General features: G+C 37.9%; 1 protein-coding gene across 2 annotated transcripts in view; it reads left to right on the top strand.

Annotated features, from left to right (window-relative positions):
• Nucleotides 1–20,221, top strand: part of COL9A1 (collagen type IX alpha 1 chain) — a 73,399-nt gene that overhangs the window by 42,394 nt on the left and 10,784 nt on the right. For both annotated transcript variants that reach the window (XM_030490409.1, XM_030490410.1), the window contains 13 exons: nt 2,180–2,233; nt 3,598–3,651; nt 4,356–4,409; nt 4,594–4,647; nt 4,769–4,822; nt 5,046–5,099; nt 5,720–5,764; nt 6,585–6,638; nt 6,745–6,798; nt 15,762–15,815; nt 16,570–16,641; nt 19,969–20,004; nt 20,117–20,161. In XM_030490409.1, coding sequence (XP_030346269.1) covers nt 2,180–2,233; nt 3,598–3,651; nt 4,356–4,409; nt 4,594–4,647; nt 4,769–4,822; nt 5,046–5,099; nt 5,720–5,764; nt 6,585–6,638; nt 6,745–6,798; nt 15,762–15,815; nt 16,570–16,641; nt 19,969–20,004; nt 20,117–20,161 — 684 coding nt within the window. The remainder of the gene's footprint in view (nt 1–2,179; nt 2,234–3,597; nt 3,652–4,355; nt 4,410–4,593; nt 4,648–4,768; nt 4,823–5,045; nt 5,100–5,719; nt 5,765–6,584; nt 6,639–6,744; nt 6,799–15,761; nt 15,816–16,569; nt 16,642–19,968; nt 20,005–20,116; nt 20,162–20,221) is intronic.

Here is a 20,221-nt window from a genome sequence, read left to right on the forward strand (position 1 = left end):
ATGTCCTAAATTTTGTGTTGTACCTAGACTGCCCAAATAGCTAGTTGTTTGGTTTCTTTTTTTCTTCCCCTTGGCTGTCCTTTACATAATTTTGATGGCTCTGACTTCATCCTTGCAAAGCCAGTGGAGCAGGTGCTTGTTTAAAACATGGTTAACTGTGAAATTCAGGCTTAGCTAAGACTTGAGGATGAAGTAGCAACCACCGAAGAACAGATTACCCCCTGCCTCCCCTTTTTGCTTTTTTGCGTGGCCAAAGAAGCAACCTTCCATGACATCTGTGATTTTGGAATTATTTTCTTGTCCTGCTTAACTTGACTTCTTTGTTCTGCCACATAGCTCCTTGTTTCCTTGTGAGGAGCTCTTCCTGTCGTTCCCACAGCTGAACAGGCAAGAGGGAGCAGAATAAAGGGGTCATTCTAAGTAAGAGAAATAGGCATAACACAATTTCTATAGTTTATTTTCTTATGGGGTCTTATGCTTTTTTCCCTAGGTGTGAAACTATTTCTTTAATACCATTGGTGTCCACATGTGATATTATACAGGAGCTTACCTTGCTGCACATGACATCCAAATCCTAAATTAGAGAATTCTCTATGGACATAAGACAACATAAAGCTCTAGATTAGGACTAGAGAAAGATAAAGAAAGAACAGAGACTAAGTAACGGAATGGGTTTAATCCTTCTTATGTCTGATGCTGAAAAAAGCATCCCTGGCACCCTGGTGCAGAGAAAGTACTTGCGTAAGATGGAGCTTCTGCCATCTCAAGGGCTTGTGGGGACCAATTCATGTAACGGAGTTTGTTAAAGTTCTTCAATCACTGAAATAAATAACATAGTAGAATTAAAAACCAGTTAGAGATTGACTTTTAATTTTTGTATTTTATTTTAATGCCCCCCCCCCCTTTTTTTTTTGCATTACTCTTCACTCTTTCACCTTACAAACAAGCTGTAAAATAATTGTTTCTTATTACATTGTAGGACTCATAATATGCAGAAAGTGATGCCAGATTGACAGCCTATGAAAACCAGCATAGACAGTGCCTTAGAGGCACAGATGGAGAGAGGCTGTAGACTCTGTTGTATATTGCTGTATGTTTCTTACATAAATGAATATAAGGTTCAGATCAATAGAAGGGATTAGGAATCTGGTCTCCACAGCAGCACCTGCAATCCAACACTTATGTAATGCGTTGACAAGAAGACTTGCATAAGATAGCCACCTCTGGGAGGTGTTGCTTTTGATAGAAAGTGGTGGGTACTGCAATGTGTCTACTTACATGTCTTATCTTGGAACAAGCATTAGACTGTGTGTCCCTTCCTTGTTGGGCTGCTGAATCACTGTTGCATTATCATGCTTTTTCTCATGTTTTGGGCTGACAAACTTTTAAATACTCTCTGCAAGATTCCATCTAATTTCATTAGAGGCAAATAAAAGGGCTGCCCAGCAAGGTCCATGAGTAGGTTTGCCTATGCTGTGTTAAAGTGCCTGTAGCTGCTTCATTAACACAGTTGTAGTGCATTCTTCTTGTTGCAGGTCAAACTGTTCTGACTGAGGGCTTGGTCTCTCTGCAGAGAGGAGACTTACCATGTAGTGTCAGTCTCTTGGGAAGAAGAAAAAAAACGAAGCCAAACTTCCCATGAGACAGTATTTTGAAGGGAAGGGGAAATAGTCATAATACATCCTGCTGCACTAGGATGTTTACTCAGTCTAGCCTCTCTGGTGTATAAACTTAGTGCCTGTATTCTCAAAACACTTGCCCAGTTTTGTCTACCTTTAGAGTTCTGTAAAGTCTGATGGTACCTTTCTCCTGCAGCTGACCTATACCCTGCTTAAGGCAGCTTAGCATTTCTGCCCTTCATCTGTTCTCACACAGGCTGCACAGGGAGAATGCTTCAACTCTGAAGTGGGTTTTTTCAGTTCTTAATGTATTTGTGGTTGTATAATTCAATCTGATAGCTTTGTTATTCTTTTAAACAGTCTTAAATTAGTAAAATATCAAATTACCATCCAGAATAAATATTCTAATACAGAAGTAGCTAGATTTCTCCTTTTATAGTAAGAATATAGTAAGATAAGCAAAAAGAAAGCATGTAGAACTCTTTGAGTCTTCTGTTTGAAAACTAGGCATTTGTGATGAAAAGATTGAAGCATAATTTAAATATACTTTTTATTTTCAGGGCATCATAGGTATCAGAGGTATAACTGGTATCATGGGACCTAAAGGTACCAAAGTGAGTATTAACTTTTCTTTCCATAAAATGGCCTGGATTAAAAAAAAAAAAAAAAGTACACCCCCGAATATTTTTAAAGCTTATTTAGTTGTATCTTTTTTCCCCCTGCATTTTCTCTCTCCTACCAGCTGTATTTCCATAGCTACTCTACTTCTGGTTAGGCAGCTTGGTCCTTCTGATTAATGAAGTAAATGTACTCTTCACACCTTTCCCTCTAATTATTGGATTTATAGTATTTTGGCATGTGTGCAAGTATATAGTTGGCATGATAACAAGTTATAGCAGTTATAAACTATAGCATGTTTTATTTAAAGCTAAAATTTATTAAATAGTCCCTCTTGTGATTTGCATCTCCCCAAAACCTTTTGCTTCCACTGTCTCCGTTTTTGTCAGGAGTTTTCATTGAGAGTTTGTTCTTTCTCCATTCTTTCTGTCTCTTACATCTTTTGTGTCTTAAACTGCTGCCAGTAGGATTCATGTTTATATGGGCTCTGACTTTGCCGGGTAATTTTCCTGCTGTTCATCAAAGTGTTTCTAACTGATATTTCAAAACTGACTGACCGTTACATTTCTATTCTTATGATCTTGCTAAATCTAGATGGTAAAAATTTCTGGAAAGACGAAAATGTAGGAATCATGCCATTGTCTCCTTCTCTAGAAATGAAATAATGGAAACCTTACTCTGTGATTGTCTATGCTAAGAAACAACATCAAATTTGTCCTGATTAAGAAGCTTCTCATGAGTGGTCCTTCCTCACCTCTTGGACACATTTGCTAAACTATTACTATCTTACTTTGCTTTGCTGACCCTTGTATCTTCTGATTCTTCACAGTTATTTGCCTACTTTTTTGTGCTGTTTTGTCTGTTTGAAATGTTTACTACATCTGTTTGACATATTTACTACATCTGTTTGACAAAGGAGTTCCTTATTCTCTGTAAATCTTTTAGAAAACGTTTTTTTTTTCTCTCCATTTAAAATTGCTTATATTACCTACAGGGTAGCAAGTGCATTATTTCATTGAAACATATGTGATACAAACAGCTGCACTGCACTTTTCGCATTTTGACGCTATTCTATTGTGTAGTGAAGGATAGTATATTAAGGAAGACACAGACCTTTTCTGATGCAGTGTGAAAACGTCTACTCCATGCTGTCCCACATGATATTTTTTTTAAGAGAATGAACTGAATGTCATTTTTTGAATTATTTTTTCCATAGTTAAAAAATACTGGCTTTCATAACTCCACAAAAAAAGAAAGATGATGTAGAAAATTTGCATGTTCCAGCGAACCAGGAGGGCACATAAGTTGTTAGTGTTTCAGCACTTTGTTTTAATGTTTGTGTTATCGACTTGTTTTGTAGGGAGCTCGTGGGCTTGATGGTGAGCCTGGTCCCCAAGGCCTTCCTGGTGCACCTGTAAGTAAAGTGTGTGTTGGTCAAACACTTCTCAGGGTCTACCCAGTTAGATACTGAGTCCTGAAACTCTGTGGTTGCGAATCAGAAAAGCCTCTGACTGATTAATCCAATTCTGTTGATTCCCCACAGGTGAATAAGTGATATGACAGTGATGTCAAGTCCAGAATCTCTTACTGTCCCCAAGGAATTATGGTGTAGATGAACACATTTTAGCCTCTTAGAATGTTATTGTCACCTCTTCATTCTGAATGCTACAGGGCATTGGAGTGACTTGGAATTTTTCAGGGTTTAAATTGGAAAATATTCTTTCATTAGAACAAAACCTGTGTAGGGCAATTTGTACCCCTTTTAAAAATTGTTATTATTTGATTTATTTATTTTTATTCTTTCCTACTCCCAGTCCCCATTCCCTATCCCCCTCCCCCTGGAATTTATGCTTGGAATAGCAAGTAACTGTATGGGTTGAGGAATTGAATGCAACATTGCTTAGACACTCCTGGCTTCTTAGGGGATGGCTTGAGCTGGTTTTTTTTTGAAATATAGCTGTCAAACGCAGTATTAAGAAACTGCATTTTTAAATACGAGTTTATAAGTATGAGTTTAAGATGTCCCCCGTAACCAAGTGTGAATTGTACTGTTGTTGAGTTACTGGAGGTTTTAGCTGCAGTAAAAAAAAAAAATAATCTTTTTTTTTTCCCCTATAGGGTGATCAAGGCCAGAGAGGCTCACTGGGAGAGGCAGGTCCAAAGGGAGAAAGGGTGAGCACACACAAATGTCAATGCATGTTGACTTACAAACTTTGGTTACTTATAGCATATAAACATGGAGCATAATTGGTACTCTCAGAGTAATGTATATCTGAATGAATATGTGTTGGCATTCTTCACTTCTGTCATTTCAATGTGTTTATTTTCCTTTAAAAAAGATTATTTTTATTCTTAGGGCCCTCAAGGTACAAGAGGAATAAATGGTCTCCCTGGGCCGAAAGGAGAGTCTGTATGTATATTTCATTTCTTTGTGTGCTTCATGTTGTGCTAATTTGTGTATCAGAGTGCTTGGGAGAAATCTCTCCAACAATACTTTTTTTTTTTCTTAATCTTTTTATTTATTTTTCAAGGGCTTATCAGGAGTCGATGGCCGGGAAGGCATCCCTGGAATGCCTGGAGCAAAAGTAAGGCACAGTTGGCATATATCTGAGCTTTGGTAGCCCTAGATTTGTTCACTCATTTGTGGCTTTTTACTGTGCATAAAGCCGCAGGCTGAAGTACATTGTTAGGGTAATTGAATGAACATTCCCTTCCTACAGATCCCAAAGTGATCCAGCTCTGTGTTCCAGAAATAAAATTTTGCCTTTTGTTTGGTTTGCATATGTTACAACTTAAAATGTTTTTCAGGGTGAACCAGGAAAACCCGGAGCTCCAGGTGATGCAGGGCTTCAGGGACTGCCAGTAAGTATCTGGTATTTTACCTTTGAAAATTAGGCTCAGTTCAAATCACAGAAAGGCCATATATAGGTTAGTTTGGCGCTGATGTTGGAGTAATTTAAGTTAAAAACTGCCAGCTGTCAAAAGCTAAATGGAAACTTCTTTGAAACACTATGCTGTAGGAGTAATTGCTGTGAGGATATAGTGAAGGAGCTGCATTAGAATAGAACTGGAAGTAAATTTGTAATACAAAGTGAGTTCTTCAGCGTGGAAGAGAATTTAGTAAAAGCATACTTGCTATGAGCTGTTGCACAGAAGTGAGGAGGGGATGAAATGTATACAAAAAGTATCTGTTAAGCTCTCTTTCTCCAGTCTCAGAATACTGGAACCAAGAATCTATTTCTAGTTTAAGCCAGAAAAAGCCACAGCTCCTCACTTTTTTTCATGCTCGTCTTGCCAATTTATATAGTAGGAATAATACTCCTTATCTGTTCCTTTGTAAATAGAAAGAATTCAAGCTTGGTCCATTATTGGATAAAAGTGCTTCAATATCCAGTAAAAGGACTAGAAATGCTTTACCATAAGACAGATGTTTTTTAACACCATTTCCAACAGATAAACACTGTAAATGTAATTTCTTTCAGGGTTTACCAGGCTCTCCAGGTGTGAAAGGCATTCCTGGACCAAAGGTAAATCGTCTTGACTACTGACTTTCTTATAATACTGTATTTGTGCTCACCAAGTTCTAACGTAACCACTGAAATTAAATTAACTTTCTGTTGTGGTAAGAGATAAGCCTTTGGCTGAAAGGATTAAATATATTCTTTAATCAACTCTAGTCCTGTGCTTTTGCATGATTCTTTTGCATGTGATGTGGTTTTCATGATTCCAGGCATTAAATAATACCTAAAAAAGGCCATTTCCTTTTAAATCTGTGGAAATTGTTAGGGGAGGCATATAAGATGGGTACCTCACTACAGTTTGGAATGAGTGATCTCATAATACGAATAGTATTTATAGCTGCCCTAAATTGATTGAATCACAGAGATTGTAATCTCTATTTACATACCACCAAACTGCAACATCAATCCCAATTAAGTTTAAAAAAGTATTGTACGCTTGAGACGATGGAATGTTTCAGACAGTCATGTTTGAGTTTAGTTTTAAGTAATTGAGAAAGAAAAGTAGATTGAGACATGAATTTCTTCTGAAATTACATGGAATGATATTGCCTTCTGTGCTTTGAGTGCAGCAATCAAGTGTATTTGGGATTTGTCAGGATGTAAACAACTAAAGAACTAAAACCTGACTTTTGAAAAATTAGATAGAAGGAATTAGGTGAAAGTTAAATGAAAACCAAAATAAAGGTGGAAGTTAAAAACTGAATACAGCCTGATTTTTTATTATTTATTTTTTTTTTTTTAGATCTTCTTAGTTTCTTTATTTTTTTATTTTAAAATGAACAATAAAACATTTCCTTAGCTGATATTTTCATCTTTTGTCCAACAGGGTAATACAGGTCGCCCTGGAGTGTCAGGTTTGATGGGAAGTTCTGGTAAACCGGTAAGACCATTAATCTTATTCAAAAGAGCTAGAAAAACGAGAAGTCTTGGCACTGTGCAAAACATCACTTTTCAAATGTGTTGTGTTCTTCCCATCCGCAAAACAGGGTGAACAGGGGCCAGAGGGAGAAGTAGGTCCAACAGGACCCCGGGGACCAGCAGTAAGTACTGGATAAATTTCTAACCGACTGTGTGTAATACTGCAATGTCTCAAGTTACGGTTGCTGAAGTTAACCATGAGATAAAAATACTATTCAGCACAGGTGCTAATTATTGAGGTAAATACTAGATGTTCTTTAACCCCCTTCTGTATCAGGCGGATGTGCATCATCACATAAAGAAATCCAGAAGCACATGTCCTGTGACTGTTTCTGGCTTTGGTGGTAAATTAGATTTTAAAGCTTTGTTTGTATTCTTCTGGTCTTTATTTTTTAATATGCTGAGTAAAAGCCCAGACAGAGGGAATGAGGATGGTTTGTGACAAAAAGCTGGAACCAAACTCCTGCTCTTCTACTGCAACAGTCAGCTTCCGTTACTGGTGTTGAAAAGCTTAAATTCACTAGCTGTCAGTGCAAGATCAGTTGCTCTTTTCTTTAACTCTTTCAGCCCCTTAAAGAAGCTTCTGCTGTATATTAAAAGGCTTAGCTCTATATTACAAGGTTTTGCACTTTGGACTTAGTGTTCAGAACATGATTTTTTTTTTTTTTTTTGGCTCAGACCTATTTCTAATGCACATAATGTGAATAGTGAGGCAGGGTATGAAGGAAAGGTTACTGTCCTAACTAGTAAAGAAAATGGCTAGAGACTGTCCTCGGCCTCCTTGGTCAACTGGCATGACGTGGTTTGTCTTTATACTGCTAAACTCCCTTAACACCCCCTCATGTTAAGAGCAGGCTGCGTGCAATCACGTTGCATATGGGGAACAGCTGCTTGCCTGTGTTCCCTAAACTGTTCTTGGGTGTTGTCTAGGGAGGTCCAGTTCGCCCAAGACAAAAGTGTGCCAACTGTTCATCATGGATGATGGTGGGATGCTACTCAGGCCTCTGCCTTGGCTCTTTCTGGTTGGCATGATAAATGTAGCTATACTGATGTGAAGTACAGCATTTTTCTATAATTGGAAACACTGATGTTGTAGTTTCTTTTACTGGGGATTTTCCTTTCTACTAGAAAGATTCAGAAGATTGTGGAAATCGTTGCTGGGCAGATAGCTTGCTGCAGGAAATAGATGTGCTAAAGAAAGCGGACTGATAGCATTTGCTGGGGCTCAGTGGTGAAGACAGGACAACTGGATACTAGAGAGTCTGCTGGGTACAGATTTCTGATTTCTTCTAGAGTGGGCCTGGCATGGACTGGAGTAAGGCTGATCTAATTTCCCTTTGCTGTTCATCCTTCTGTGAGGGATGAGAAGGTCAGTGATTTGAAGAAAATTTTCATGTACCAAAATTTGGTCTGGCAACATTGACAAGGTTCCAGGCTCTGTAACCAATTGCTTTTGCAAGCTTCTCTCTTGCCACTGATACCCTAGGGATAATTTCTTGGAATTTGCTGAGCTTCTGCTATCATACAACAACATAACAGTTTTACTCATGCAGTTGTAGGGTTATCCTCATACAGGACTTACAGAGTTTCTGATAGGGATACATTGGTAAGGGTATTTCATGGGTCAGGAATATTTTCTGTGGATTAACTCTTGAATAGACAACAGCAGTGAGCCAAGTAACAGATTTTGTTTTCTTCTGTGGTTTGTGTTATTGTGTGCGAGGTGTGTTAATTCATGAGATCATGTTTATTTTAAACTGAATCTTTGTACGAGTGCTGTGTCCACAGTTGCCTATGAATGGTACAGAAAGCGGATTATGTGAGCATACACTTACTAGGATGGAATACAGGTTTCTTCAGCCTCGCATATATCCAACTTGCAAACATTTGTTTTTGTTGTTTGTTTTTGAAAGTGTTGGGTGCACTAGAAAAAGATTTAAGCCCTGTTCTTCTTGAGCTAATATTTTGTATACTTGTAACAGGAATAAGTATTATGATTGAATCGGACCAAAGTAATTGCCCACTCTGATAATGCACTGTAATCTGCTAAACTATGCTTTTAATCCTTTCAATGTGAACATGAATTTACAAAATCAGCAGTCCATAGAACAGAAGTTGACACACAAGGTTAATTATTAGTAACCCTGTAGTCAGACAGAAATACTTCATGCAGATTAAATACAATGATTTTTCTGTTTATTACTCCAGAGACCAGCAAGACATCTGGATATCTTGCCTTTATTTTCTCTCTCTTTATCAAATGCCCTTATTTTGGAAAACATGTGAACATTAGAACAAAAGCATGATCAATGTAAAATGCAGAAAGGAAGTGAATTGGTGATAAGAAAGTAATTTTGCTTGTAGAACATTAAATAGTAATCTACTTCTCATCTATAGTTCCTTCAAAGCTAGAAAGAGCCCTGAATAATAACTATGCTTAGCTTCCTTCTGCTCAAGACTACAGGCAGCATTTGACTGTTTTCTTTTTGGAACACTGGAGAATGATCAGGATTTTTCTTTTGTTCAGGGAGGGCACAGGGTTGGGTTACTGAACCTCAGTGAGCTTTCGTCCAAGTTGAGTTTCTCTTTATTTTCAGGGCAGAATAAAGAGTGTTTTCTCTTTCTTCTGCCAAATGTACATGTAGTAAATATATTTGAGCCTCAGTTTTTAGGACTTTGGCTTTAGATTTCCAGGAAAAAAAAGATCTTCTAGCTAAAGAATTTTACATGCCATGATTTTCAAACTTCTAAAACTAGAAATTTTTAAAATAAGTTGAGAAAAGCTTTTATAATTGCTCTGAAATTTTCTTGTGAATACTTTTGCATTTTTTTTTCCCCAGATTTTGAAATTTTCTCACAATTTTAACATTTGACCAAAGTTTTATAACTAAATACTTTCAAAGTCTGAGGATTTTATGGTTACTGTGCAGGTATTTTTCTTGTCCTTTTCCTTTCTATTTTAAACTATCTTCTTTAGCACTCACTTCAGGGATTTTTTTGTTTCTTTTTTTCTCCTTCACCCTTTGTTCAATGTCACTTTTGGTATAGGGGTCTTCCTTGGAAAAAACCTTGACATTTTGCACAATATGGAAAACTTCAGTCCTTTATGTATTGCCGCATGGCAGCAGCCACATGAAAGACCCTCTTCACTTTCCCATTTCACTTATCACTTTCTCCATGTCATTACTGGGGAAAGACAGCATGGCTGGTCACTCCAGGAAGGCCAGAACTGTAGAGGAAGGAACATCCAGTGAGGGCTTGTGGCAGGGGTAGCAAGGCTCATTCTACTAATATGGACAGCAGGCTGGTATCTGCACTAAGGAAAAACAACATCAATGACTCTATGGGATAGATTAATGCTGCTATACCATTCACCAAATAGCCTGCAGTATCCTCTGGTGGAAATCATGTTATTTAAATATTATTTTCATTACCAAACAACTGTTGGAATGTATTTGGAGTAATATTGTTACTAAGCAGGAGATTCAAATTTTGGTCTTTTGTGAGTCTGTAAAAATGGACAGTTTCATAAGGAAGATATTAAACAGTTGAAAGCAAGATAACTGGCTCTAATTAAAAATGAGCAAACTCACGTGCTGGGAGACTCTTATCACGCTAGTGACAAATATCCCTTGGAGAAAATTACTTTTAAAAGTATCATTTTAGTCTATCATTGCTTTTCCTTAGGAAACTAAGTGGGGACCCGAGCAGGAAAAAAGCCACAAACTTCTGTTTATTGAGTTTACTATTCATCTGTTCAGTAAAACAGAAAAACAGCTGAGCAACATGGAAATTTTGTTGTTTGTTCCTAAATCAGACATATTCTCCATTCCATTCTAATTGTATTGTTAGTTAACCTTATGTTTGCTTCACATTATGCTAGCTAATCCAAGTAATGACCACGATCATTTGTGATTTAAACCTTTCTAAGCCAGTCATCATGGCAGGTGGCCCAAAGGAAGCAATTCTCAAACATCAGTGTCATTCCTAATCAGTGGAATTTAGCCATGCTTCCTAAGCTGCTTAACCATTTTCTGTCATATTTGTGGAGATTTAGTAAGATTTAATTTTTCATACTGTGTCTGCAGAAAATACTGCTCCCTGCCCCCTTCTTTTTTCATCCCTTATTTTTCTTCAGCTATTTAACCTTTAAATTGCTAACATTTGGAGAACATGTATCCCATCCAGTGGTTCTGCAGCCAAAAGATTGCTTGGAACGTGTAAGTAAGCATTTAACTTAAAGTTCAATATTTGCCTAGCAAATTGAGCAAACTCAATGTATATACAGGCCAGCGTATATATGTTGTTAGTGATTTAGTATGCAATACATGTTTTCCTAATATAAGCCACAGAGGTTAAGTATCTGGCTGCCTTAGATGTGATATTGTAGCCCTCTCTGAGACATTCCAGAGGGGCCCTGGTTGGTTGGGCTGACTTGCTCTCTGGAGGTACCTTTGTCTCTGCTCGTTATGAAGAGGGAGCCTGGAGAGAACCTTAGATTTGTTACTAGGGTGTCAGATGAGAATACTGTTTCAGCATCTTGAATTGCTTTCAGCTAAGTAATTTTCTGAGTGTTTAAAGGTATTTTTGTCCTATCTACCCTGAAACGTATTTTTGTTTACCCTAACAATTAGAGCTAAAGCTTAGCTTTTCTATCAGATTCTTTTTACATGACTTCAACTGGAATAATGGATCATTTTCCATTAATGGTGGAGTGGTATGGGTAGTGTGGTAGGATGAAATGTCCTTGCCTCAGTTTCTATGATATGTTTAAGTATCAGTGGACGCATTTTGTATATACATTATTTCAGAGGTATTCCACAAGTGGTGAGTCATAGTTTACATGTAAGATACAGATAAAGGGGGTTACATTGCACAGTCTGTAGCAGAATCAAAAGAAGAAAGTGAATTTCCATCCTGCCAGGTACACTTTCTGTTCAGTAAACCTAAGCCTTAGATTGATGTGACCAAACTTTCTGACCTTGCACAATTCTGCAGCATGATTTGTACAGAGTAGCACTTTCCACTCTCTCACTCACAGACTGCACATCCCAGCCAAACCTGATTAGCGTTGCTAAGCCTCTCCAATTCTCATATTATCCACTGCTGTCTTTCCAATCTGCATGGTCAGATTCCTGTCTGCTGCCTTTACTCCTCCACCCTCAATGACAGCTTTCTTTGACTTTTGGGTATGCTAGACCTCTGGATGTCAGCAGATATCCCAAAGCTGCCTCTCCTAAAGAGCGTAGACAGTAGCCTGGGTGAAAATTTGACTTGCTGTGGAGTTAGTGTACTGAAGCTCTCCTCGACTTCAGTTAACACTATAGGTGCAGCCAGCATAAAAGGCCTCTCTTTTATACTTGGCTACAGTATCACCCTTGAAAAGAATGGCAGCAGAATGGCTGCTGCCCAAAGCATGATGCAGTTAAAAGGAAGGTACATTTCATGTTACACGTATCCCTTACCATTATCCTGAGGAGTACAATTTCATTATTACTCTGAAAAAGGTGCAAAGGTTTGCTGTATATTTACTCTTCTAGCAAGTAATGGTTTATGGGTGTTTTTAGTACTGTTCTGAAGGTTAAATGAAGAGACCTGTTGATGCTTCCATGGATAAATCCTTGAACTTAAATTCCTCTGAGATTCTGGGGTGAAAGAATTTGTCTTACAAGCATATAATTAATAAATGAATTACATTTTGCAAAAGACTTTGGAATACTAAGTTTGCAATATTCCTTCCAAAATGTACTTTTATTCTTTCTTATTCTGCACAGATTTAATTCTCTATGGCACTGCTCTTGAATGTATTAATTGGTATGACATATATTATAAAACCAAAATTCTTAAGTACAGGAGAGTTTATTACAGTATAGACTGTGAAGTACCTGTCAAGAGAGTCTAATTAGTGTTTAAATTATTGGGGCAGCTGAGTGAGATGCAAATTACTTGGGGCATATTCTCATTCTTATTATTGTTCCACTCAACTGATCAACACGAAATCAAGAAAACAGTGAAAGAAACTGTTTTAGCATGAGAATGCATTCTGTAACTGCTTGTGGGAATTTTACAAAAGAATCAAATCTTCAAAATTTCAGTGAGGAAGAAAACCATCCCAGACAATCTGAGGGAACGTCTTCTGTAAATCCTGTAATGTCCCCTTACACATGTTACATTCAAAAGCTAAGTATAGATCTTGGAGAACTGTGAGTGAGACATTAAATTTTCATTTGAATGTATTGAGTGGTCCAGCAATCCTGCCTTGGAACAAAGGGAGGGTAGATTTTGTTGTAACTGCAGTCCAGCACATCAGCTGTGGAAGGGCTGCACCCTGGAATTGTTCAGTGTTGTGGTGCTGTGTTACCACCTCACATGGGCCTTGCTGTCCTTTGGGAGAATGACCTTTATCCTCAGTAGCACTCGCATACTAAGTGATAGTGTACTTAACAGTAATCAATTATCTATACTGTTCAAGTACCAGAGCAGTCTTGGACATGCTTTCCGTCCACACTCTTTAACATCATTGACTAAAACAATCTCTAGGCAGTGTCTAGGTTTTGGAGTGGCTTCAGGGCCCATTTGCAGTGGTAATCTATGTGTTGCCTCCCTTCACTGTAGGCCAGGTTTACCAGCATGGGTGCAAGTCAGTCTGTCACAGCTCACTCTAAAGTAGCTACTTTCCCTCTTCAAGTGTTAAAACTAGTGCAACACGCCCATTGATTCGTGAGTCTGCAACTATGGACTGTTAGCTATAGGGCCACCATATAAGAAAGGCAGGCTGAGGACATGGCCAAACCACCTTCTGTTCTGATTATTGCTTAAGAGTAACTTAGAGCACAGAGGAAGGTTTTGTCTGACCAACTACAGATGTCGACACCTGAACCAATTATTACAGAAACCATGGGGAAAACAGATGTTTCTAAGACATGGCTCATGATATATTTTAAATGTTTACATTTCAAGATTCCTTTTTTTTTCCTTCATCCCTGCTGAAGGGAACCAAGAATAACTAGCTCAATAAAAATCCTATCCCAGGGCTGTTTCAGTCAGGTACAACTTGTTGGAAGCTTTACAGCTTTTTAGGTTATGTCATAGGCCAGTGAGACTCCTGATTATTCTTTGTGTTACAGGTTCCCCCTTGCCAAAACACAACTCCTGCAGATCTTGCAGTGGTGGCCCTTAATTTGAAGTAATTTGTCCTTACAGGCATAATGTCAATGTTTACAGGAAATACTGTCCTTTTGTATTCCAGTCTTCTGTATACCAGCGTTCTTTTTTACCGCCTTAGAAAAGCGCTGGTGTTTGAAAAAGGGCCTGTAGTGTATATTTGACCAAAGATTCTTTTTGCGTTTAAAATAAAAAGGAAGATTTTTCTTGCATTCCTTATGACCAGCAGAACCTTTGATGTGCTAAAGAGGTTTATGATTTTAACTCTGTGGAAGGTGACATCGCTTTTGTTTTATAGGTGTATAACAATCAGGCATGAATGTTATGACATATACGAGGAGAGGAGTTTCTAATTTTAATCGTTCTCTTTCCTGCATCAGAAATATAGTAGTATTCCAGGTCAGAGATGTAGTACAGAATTGTGTGATTTATAACAGATTTTCAAAAAGGTTAATGCATCTTCTGGGTTGTAAGATGAAGGTGATTTTGGGGGCTTTTAAGATTTCTTTTCTTTAGCATAAAAAGCTTCTAGAAATTATATGAAGTGCCTTAAAAGGATAGTGATTTTAACACCATAGGGTATTTTGAAGAAAATGAATGGAAAAGTCTGTTTATGTTTGGTTCTCTGATCTCTCCAGGATACCTAATTATTTCTTGAATTGTAGAGTTAGTTTTCCTAAGCTTGTGTGAGACGTTGTCATTGCATTTATGACCTGGCATAAAAGGCCATATCTGCCATCTCCTTTTATTGTTCAATATGTCACAATATTTCACAATATTTTTCTTATTATTAAGAAAATATCTGTATTTAAAATTAGCAGTTATATACAGCTCTAGAATGCTTAGATCTGGTTTTACCTGAATTTCCTAAGTTGTATATAGCAGGTTGTCTACTTATATTTAATAACTGAAGTTCTTGACATTTTATGATCTTAAATGCTATGTCGTGCTTTTATAGCATGTACCTCTTATGTATTCACACAGTAGAAGTAAGAAAAATGTCTCAGGTAGTGACACTTGTGTTGGCTTGTGTTGGGGCAGTGTTTGAATTTATGGGTAAAGGTGTATATATGTACCTGTACAGGTGAGAGTAAATGTGTAAAACTTATCGAGCTGTTCTGAAATGTTTAATCATAAGAGACCAAACTCTTTTGATAAAGGTACTTCAGTTAGAAAATTGTTTAAAATCTTTGAAAATTTGACTCAATGTCAGCTTTACCCAGGGTATGTATTCAAATGGATGCGTTGGGAGATGGACTTATAACACTAGTGTGAATATGATGATCCAAATGGATAAACATATCTGAAGCAAAGACATAAAGCAAAAATCCTGTAAAAAGCATATTTATACTTATCACTACTATGAATGGGGATTATTAAAGGTTACTGTGCCCTGTACCAGCCTAGACTGTGGGGATTTTCTTGTTTTGTTCTGTTTTTTTTGTAATCCCAATGAGTTTGTTAAGCATGACTTCCACATACACTTGGCATTTGTCCATTGTTTATGCAGGATCGTGGCTTTTAAGTATGTGGTGCAGTTGATAAAACTAAGCAAAAGCCTATAGCTAAGCACACCCATCAGAGTTGTCTTAGTGATGTAAATGTGTTTGTGACACGTAACTCTCAGGTGCAATCCCATGAAGGGGACTTAATTGTATATAATCACTCATCAGAATGAATTTATCGAACCATTTAATGCCAGCTAAATATTGTATGCCATTGTTAACAAAACATGTTTGTGTTTCTCAGGAAGTTTCACTGGTTTTAATATGTCATATTTTTTGCACTTATAAACAGGAGTTTTCATTAAAGCCAACTGCTAAGTAGTGTAATTCACTAAACATTAAGAAAAAAACAAACTTTATTCCCTGTTCACAAGAAATAATTCAGGAAGTAATGATGTCCTTCTATTTCCTATAAGGGTAGCAGAGGGGAGCCAGGTCCTGCAGGTCCTCCAGGTATACCAGGGAAATGGGTAAGCAGTTTATTTCCATATTGGGTGCTCATGTTTACTTTCAAGGAGCTATGGTTTCATCTGGAACTACATTTACCCATTTATCAATGCGGGAAACCGAAAGTAACATTGAAATGAGTGATTGTTGAGTCTCTTTTTCAGTCCTCTGTGACAGTGCTAATATTAGAAAATGCTGTTTTAAAGTATATGGAGATGTGTGGTACTTATCCTTCTATTTAAAATAAACCCCCAAACATAAATCCTGTGATGTGCAAAGCTGGGTTGCACACTCCTCTATGGGCTGTGTGTACTCAGGGAACAGGAGCAGCAAAAGACTGGCTTTCTGCTGACAGCCATGTGAAACTAATGAATGGAGCAGATTATGAATGCCACCTTTTAACCAGTGCTCCAGCAGTATTTATACAGTCGCAGTCAGAGGCATAGCTCGGGAGGTTTTGCCTGAAAGAGCCTGCTGTTACAGAGGAATGCACAGATTGCAGGCTGCAAGATCTTAGGAAGTGTTTTTAAGAGAAGCAGATTGTTACTGAGGGACTGGAGGGTGGAAAGCCCTGTAAGCCATTTCTATTCTGTTTATCAGCAATAAAATCGAAGTAAGATGCTGTTTAAAGGGCTGTATTTTGGATCAGCTCTGTTTTCATCAAATTAGACTGTTCTGGGAGTAAGATTTTGCCCCATCTGCTTGTCAGAGTATGACCCTAAATTATTCATTCTAAAACAGATTAGGTAATTTTACACCCTTGACTTATTTTCACAGGGTCCCCAGGGTGATATTGGACTTCCTGGACTGCCAGGTCCTCCAGGCCTACCTGGTGGTAAGGGTGACCGGGTAAGCAATGCTCTCATACATACAGACTGCAGTTTGATGTCAGGAGTCAGTGCAATAATTTGAGCACTGTTTTAATTTATTCCCCTCTCTCACCACCACCACCACCACACCCCCCCGCCATGGATTAATATCTGGATTCTTGTTTTGTGCGTGGGTCTGTCAACTGCTTGAAAGTGGTATTCTAGGTGCCCATTAACCACTTCGAGCTCATAAAATATACAGGAAAACTCTTGACAGTGTTACTTAAGGGACTGACATAAGATTACTGGCATAAATTTGTTGTTGTTGTTGTTTTCTGAGTTTGGATCATCTAAAGACCTAAATCATACTGCAGATCGTCGACTCGACCAGATCTGAAATTCTAAGTCAGGGCCTCTGGTCACTGCAGAGCTTTGGAACGTCAGCTCTGGTCTACAATAAATACAGTGCTTTTAACGTACATCTTAGGACCTGCTATGGAAATTGACAGGCTAATGCAGCTATTGAGACATCTAAGCATACACATAAAATTGCAGGGTGTAAGAACCTCTTCTAGTGTTAGAAGGGAAGAACTGGGCCCTGGGGATCTTGCATACCAAAAGAAGATATACCTTGTTTTGATGAATAAGTGTCAGTCAAGACAGTGCATAAACTCCCAAATACTCCTTATCTTGCTCGTAGAAGGCTACACAGAGTGGAATTCACTCACCAAACTTCGGGCATCTTTGTTATCGAGATAGGCAGTTCTACACGGTTTTTCATCTTTCTTATTTGAGAAGTACTTCAGTATTAGATGAATTTAACTTCTGAAGTGCCTCTTTCTTTCCTCTGACAATCAAAGAAGTAATAGGACTGTTAGTCAGACATGGGTATCGCTGCTGTAGATGTCTTTAGTTTGCAGAGGAATCCTGTTCTTGGTATGCTCCCAGTATACATTGCAGAGTGGCTAGATAGGGCTTGCAGTTGTTTCTGGCAGTATTTAAAACAGCCTCAGTACTTAAAAACAAGTCTCAAAGTCTTTGTTATTGTTAAGGCATTTTTTTCATGGTTTTGTGTGTGGGTTTTGGTGGTGTGGGGGTTTTTTTTGGTTTTTCTTTTTTTTTTTGTTGTGGTTTTTTTTTTTTTTTTTTTTTAAATGCTGAGATAAGGAACATGTTTCTAGTCAAATGTGTTGACATAAAGCAATCTCTTTTTATTTAATTAGTAATGATTCATACTTTAGACTTCTCCAGGGGGAGATTGAGGTAGCAAATAACTAGTATTTGGTGCAGTGCTGACAATCTTCCTCCAATGATGCCTGATTTTCCTCATTAACCTTACAAAGGGTCTGGACCTTTAGGATAAGAGCAGGTAATACAGGTGATAGAACGGCTTTCATTTGTTGGGTTTAGTCCTAGGTTTAAGAAGACTTCTGGGCCCCAATAACTGTTTGCTTCATCTCCATGAACATTATTTGGTTGCTTCTGCTCAGGCAGACATGCCACGAATGTTCAGTTTCAGTTTCACCTGGTTTTCTGCCTTATTTCTCTTGTAGGTTTGCCAATTGCAATGGATCCCAGGGAGTGGGTATCACAGTGTGTTGCAAAGCACCACCCCAAGGTCCTTCATTCTGTTCTAGTGATGGGTCTAGTGCATCCATCACAAAGCTGCCATACTATAGCAGAGATAGCCATATAGAACAATGTTACAACAGTGGATCACACATGCAGTGAATCTTAGAGTGGTTATGCAGATATGCTATGGATAATAGCCAAACCCCAGCATTCACCACTTATTATTCACATATTTCGAATTGGTTTCAGATACTCTGGTTCTTTCTATTTTAGTAAGTCAATCAGCACTAGGCCAAGCTTTACACTGTTAAATAGTTACTGTAGCCCATGGTACAGTTTTGGCTGATGCTGACCAGCAGTTTTGCAAACAATTCCTGGGCATGGTTTGGGAGGGATTTTTACAAATAGATAAGCAGTATGTCAAAAAAGTGGATCTTTTCATATTTTGACAACTTACCCTGTTGTCTGCATTGAAATTTTGGGAGCCAATGTAAAATAGATTCAGATAGTTTCAGCTGTGACTTTTATGTTTGCTAATACAAACATTACAGGCCAGGTTTCCAAGAAGCAGAGGCTTCTTCCATCTCAACCTTATCTATTGACTGTTTTGTTGTTCTAAAGAAGAGTAAATGGAGAAAAAGAACCACCAAAATGCTGTTAGGTTGGGAATCACGGTCTTCTTGTGTGAGTAATTGGAAAAACTTAATAAGGCACAATTTTGAGAACACTTCAGACAAAATAGTTTTGGCATTGTTTGACAAAGTCGGAATGTTAAGTAGGTCTGTGATTTCAACTGCTTAGCTTTGTGGATAATTTAGTATTGGCTCTTTGTCCTCAGGAACATGAGAACAAATCTGAATTTATTAAACTGTAGATGTTATGCTGGTTTGAGTGCCTATATCTTATGTGAATTAAATGGATCTCTGAAATGGGAGACAATATGCTGTATCTCTGTCTTAGAACAAAAAATTATGCACAGTTATTGTTCTCTGGGAATGTGTATGTTTGTGCGCTGACTGCAAAGCATATTTAAGGATGGTGTGATTGTTTTTTCTAACAGAGCACAAATACTGAGATTTTCTTAAGTAATACACTGTTCTACAAATGAAATACATTTACTATAAAAACAAATGACATATTTTTAAAATGAATCAGGTCATTTATTTATCCCCCTGGTTTCTGCCTGTCCACACAGGTGTTTTATTATAGGATTCTAAGATGAGGCATTATATATACATTTTTTTTTAAAGGATTATCAATTTTAAGACTCAAGTCATTCAGCTTTAACTGTAACAATCAAAATTCAAGAGATAGTCAGCTAAAAAACATTGAGATTTAAAACAGCAAGCAGGACAAGATTGTGACTGGACTTGTGGATGTGTCTATGCTTTTGCTACATTAGCAGGGCTGGTATGGCCTGCAGCTATATGGAATACTTAACAGGGCTAGAAAAAGCAATGCACTTACTGGATTTTTTTACTTCTAACCAATTTGCAGAGTCGTAGCAGCTGCAAGAGCATCTGCCATGTAAAGGGGAGATCTACCTCTTGACAGTCAGAGTCTGTACCATCCACTGTGGCAGTGGATTATATGTTCCATGCTATTACTCGCCTTCAGTCTGTCACCTTAATTGTGTTGTAAGACTTAAGTGCTTTCACTGTCATTCTCAAAAGTTTGCAGCTTTAAAGGTCTCTTGCACTACTGCTAGATGGTAGGGGGGATTGAAGATAACCTCGTATGCTTTTGAACTGCAGTTTCAAATTCTCTATTATTTTTAATTTCTTTAATCTTTCAGGGTTCAGTGGGTGAACCAGGACCCAAGGGTGAACAAGTAAGTAATGTCAGAGATCGTGGTACTTTCAAGTCACACTGCCAAATGCTGTGCCAATTACATTGACTAAATCCGAAGGTTGACAGTGTGTCTTTTTTTTTTTGTGCTATAGGGTGCACCTGGAGCACAAGGAGATGGAGGAGAAAAGGGTGACTTAGTAAGGCATTATTTTCTGTTCACCTGATCTAATACTTTGTTGTTGTAAATTAAATCTTTA

Source organism: Strigops habroptila, chromosome 6, assembly GCF_004027225.2.
Source record: "Strigops habroptila isolate Jane chromosome 6, bStrHab1.2.pri, whole genome shotgun sequence".
In the NCBI taxonomy this organism is placed as follows: Eukaryota; Metazoa; Chordata; class Aves; order Psittaciformes; family Psittacidae; genus Strigops; species Strigops habroptila.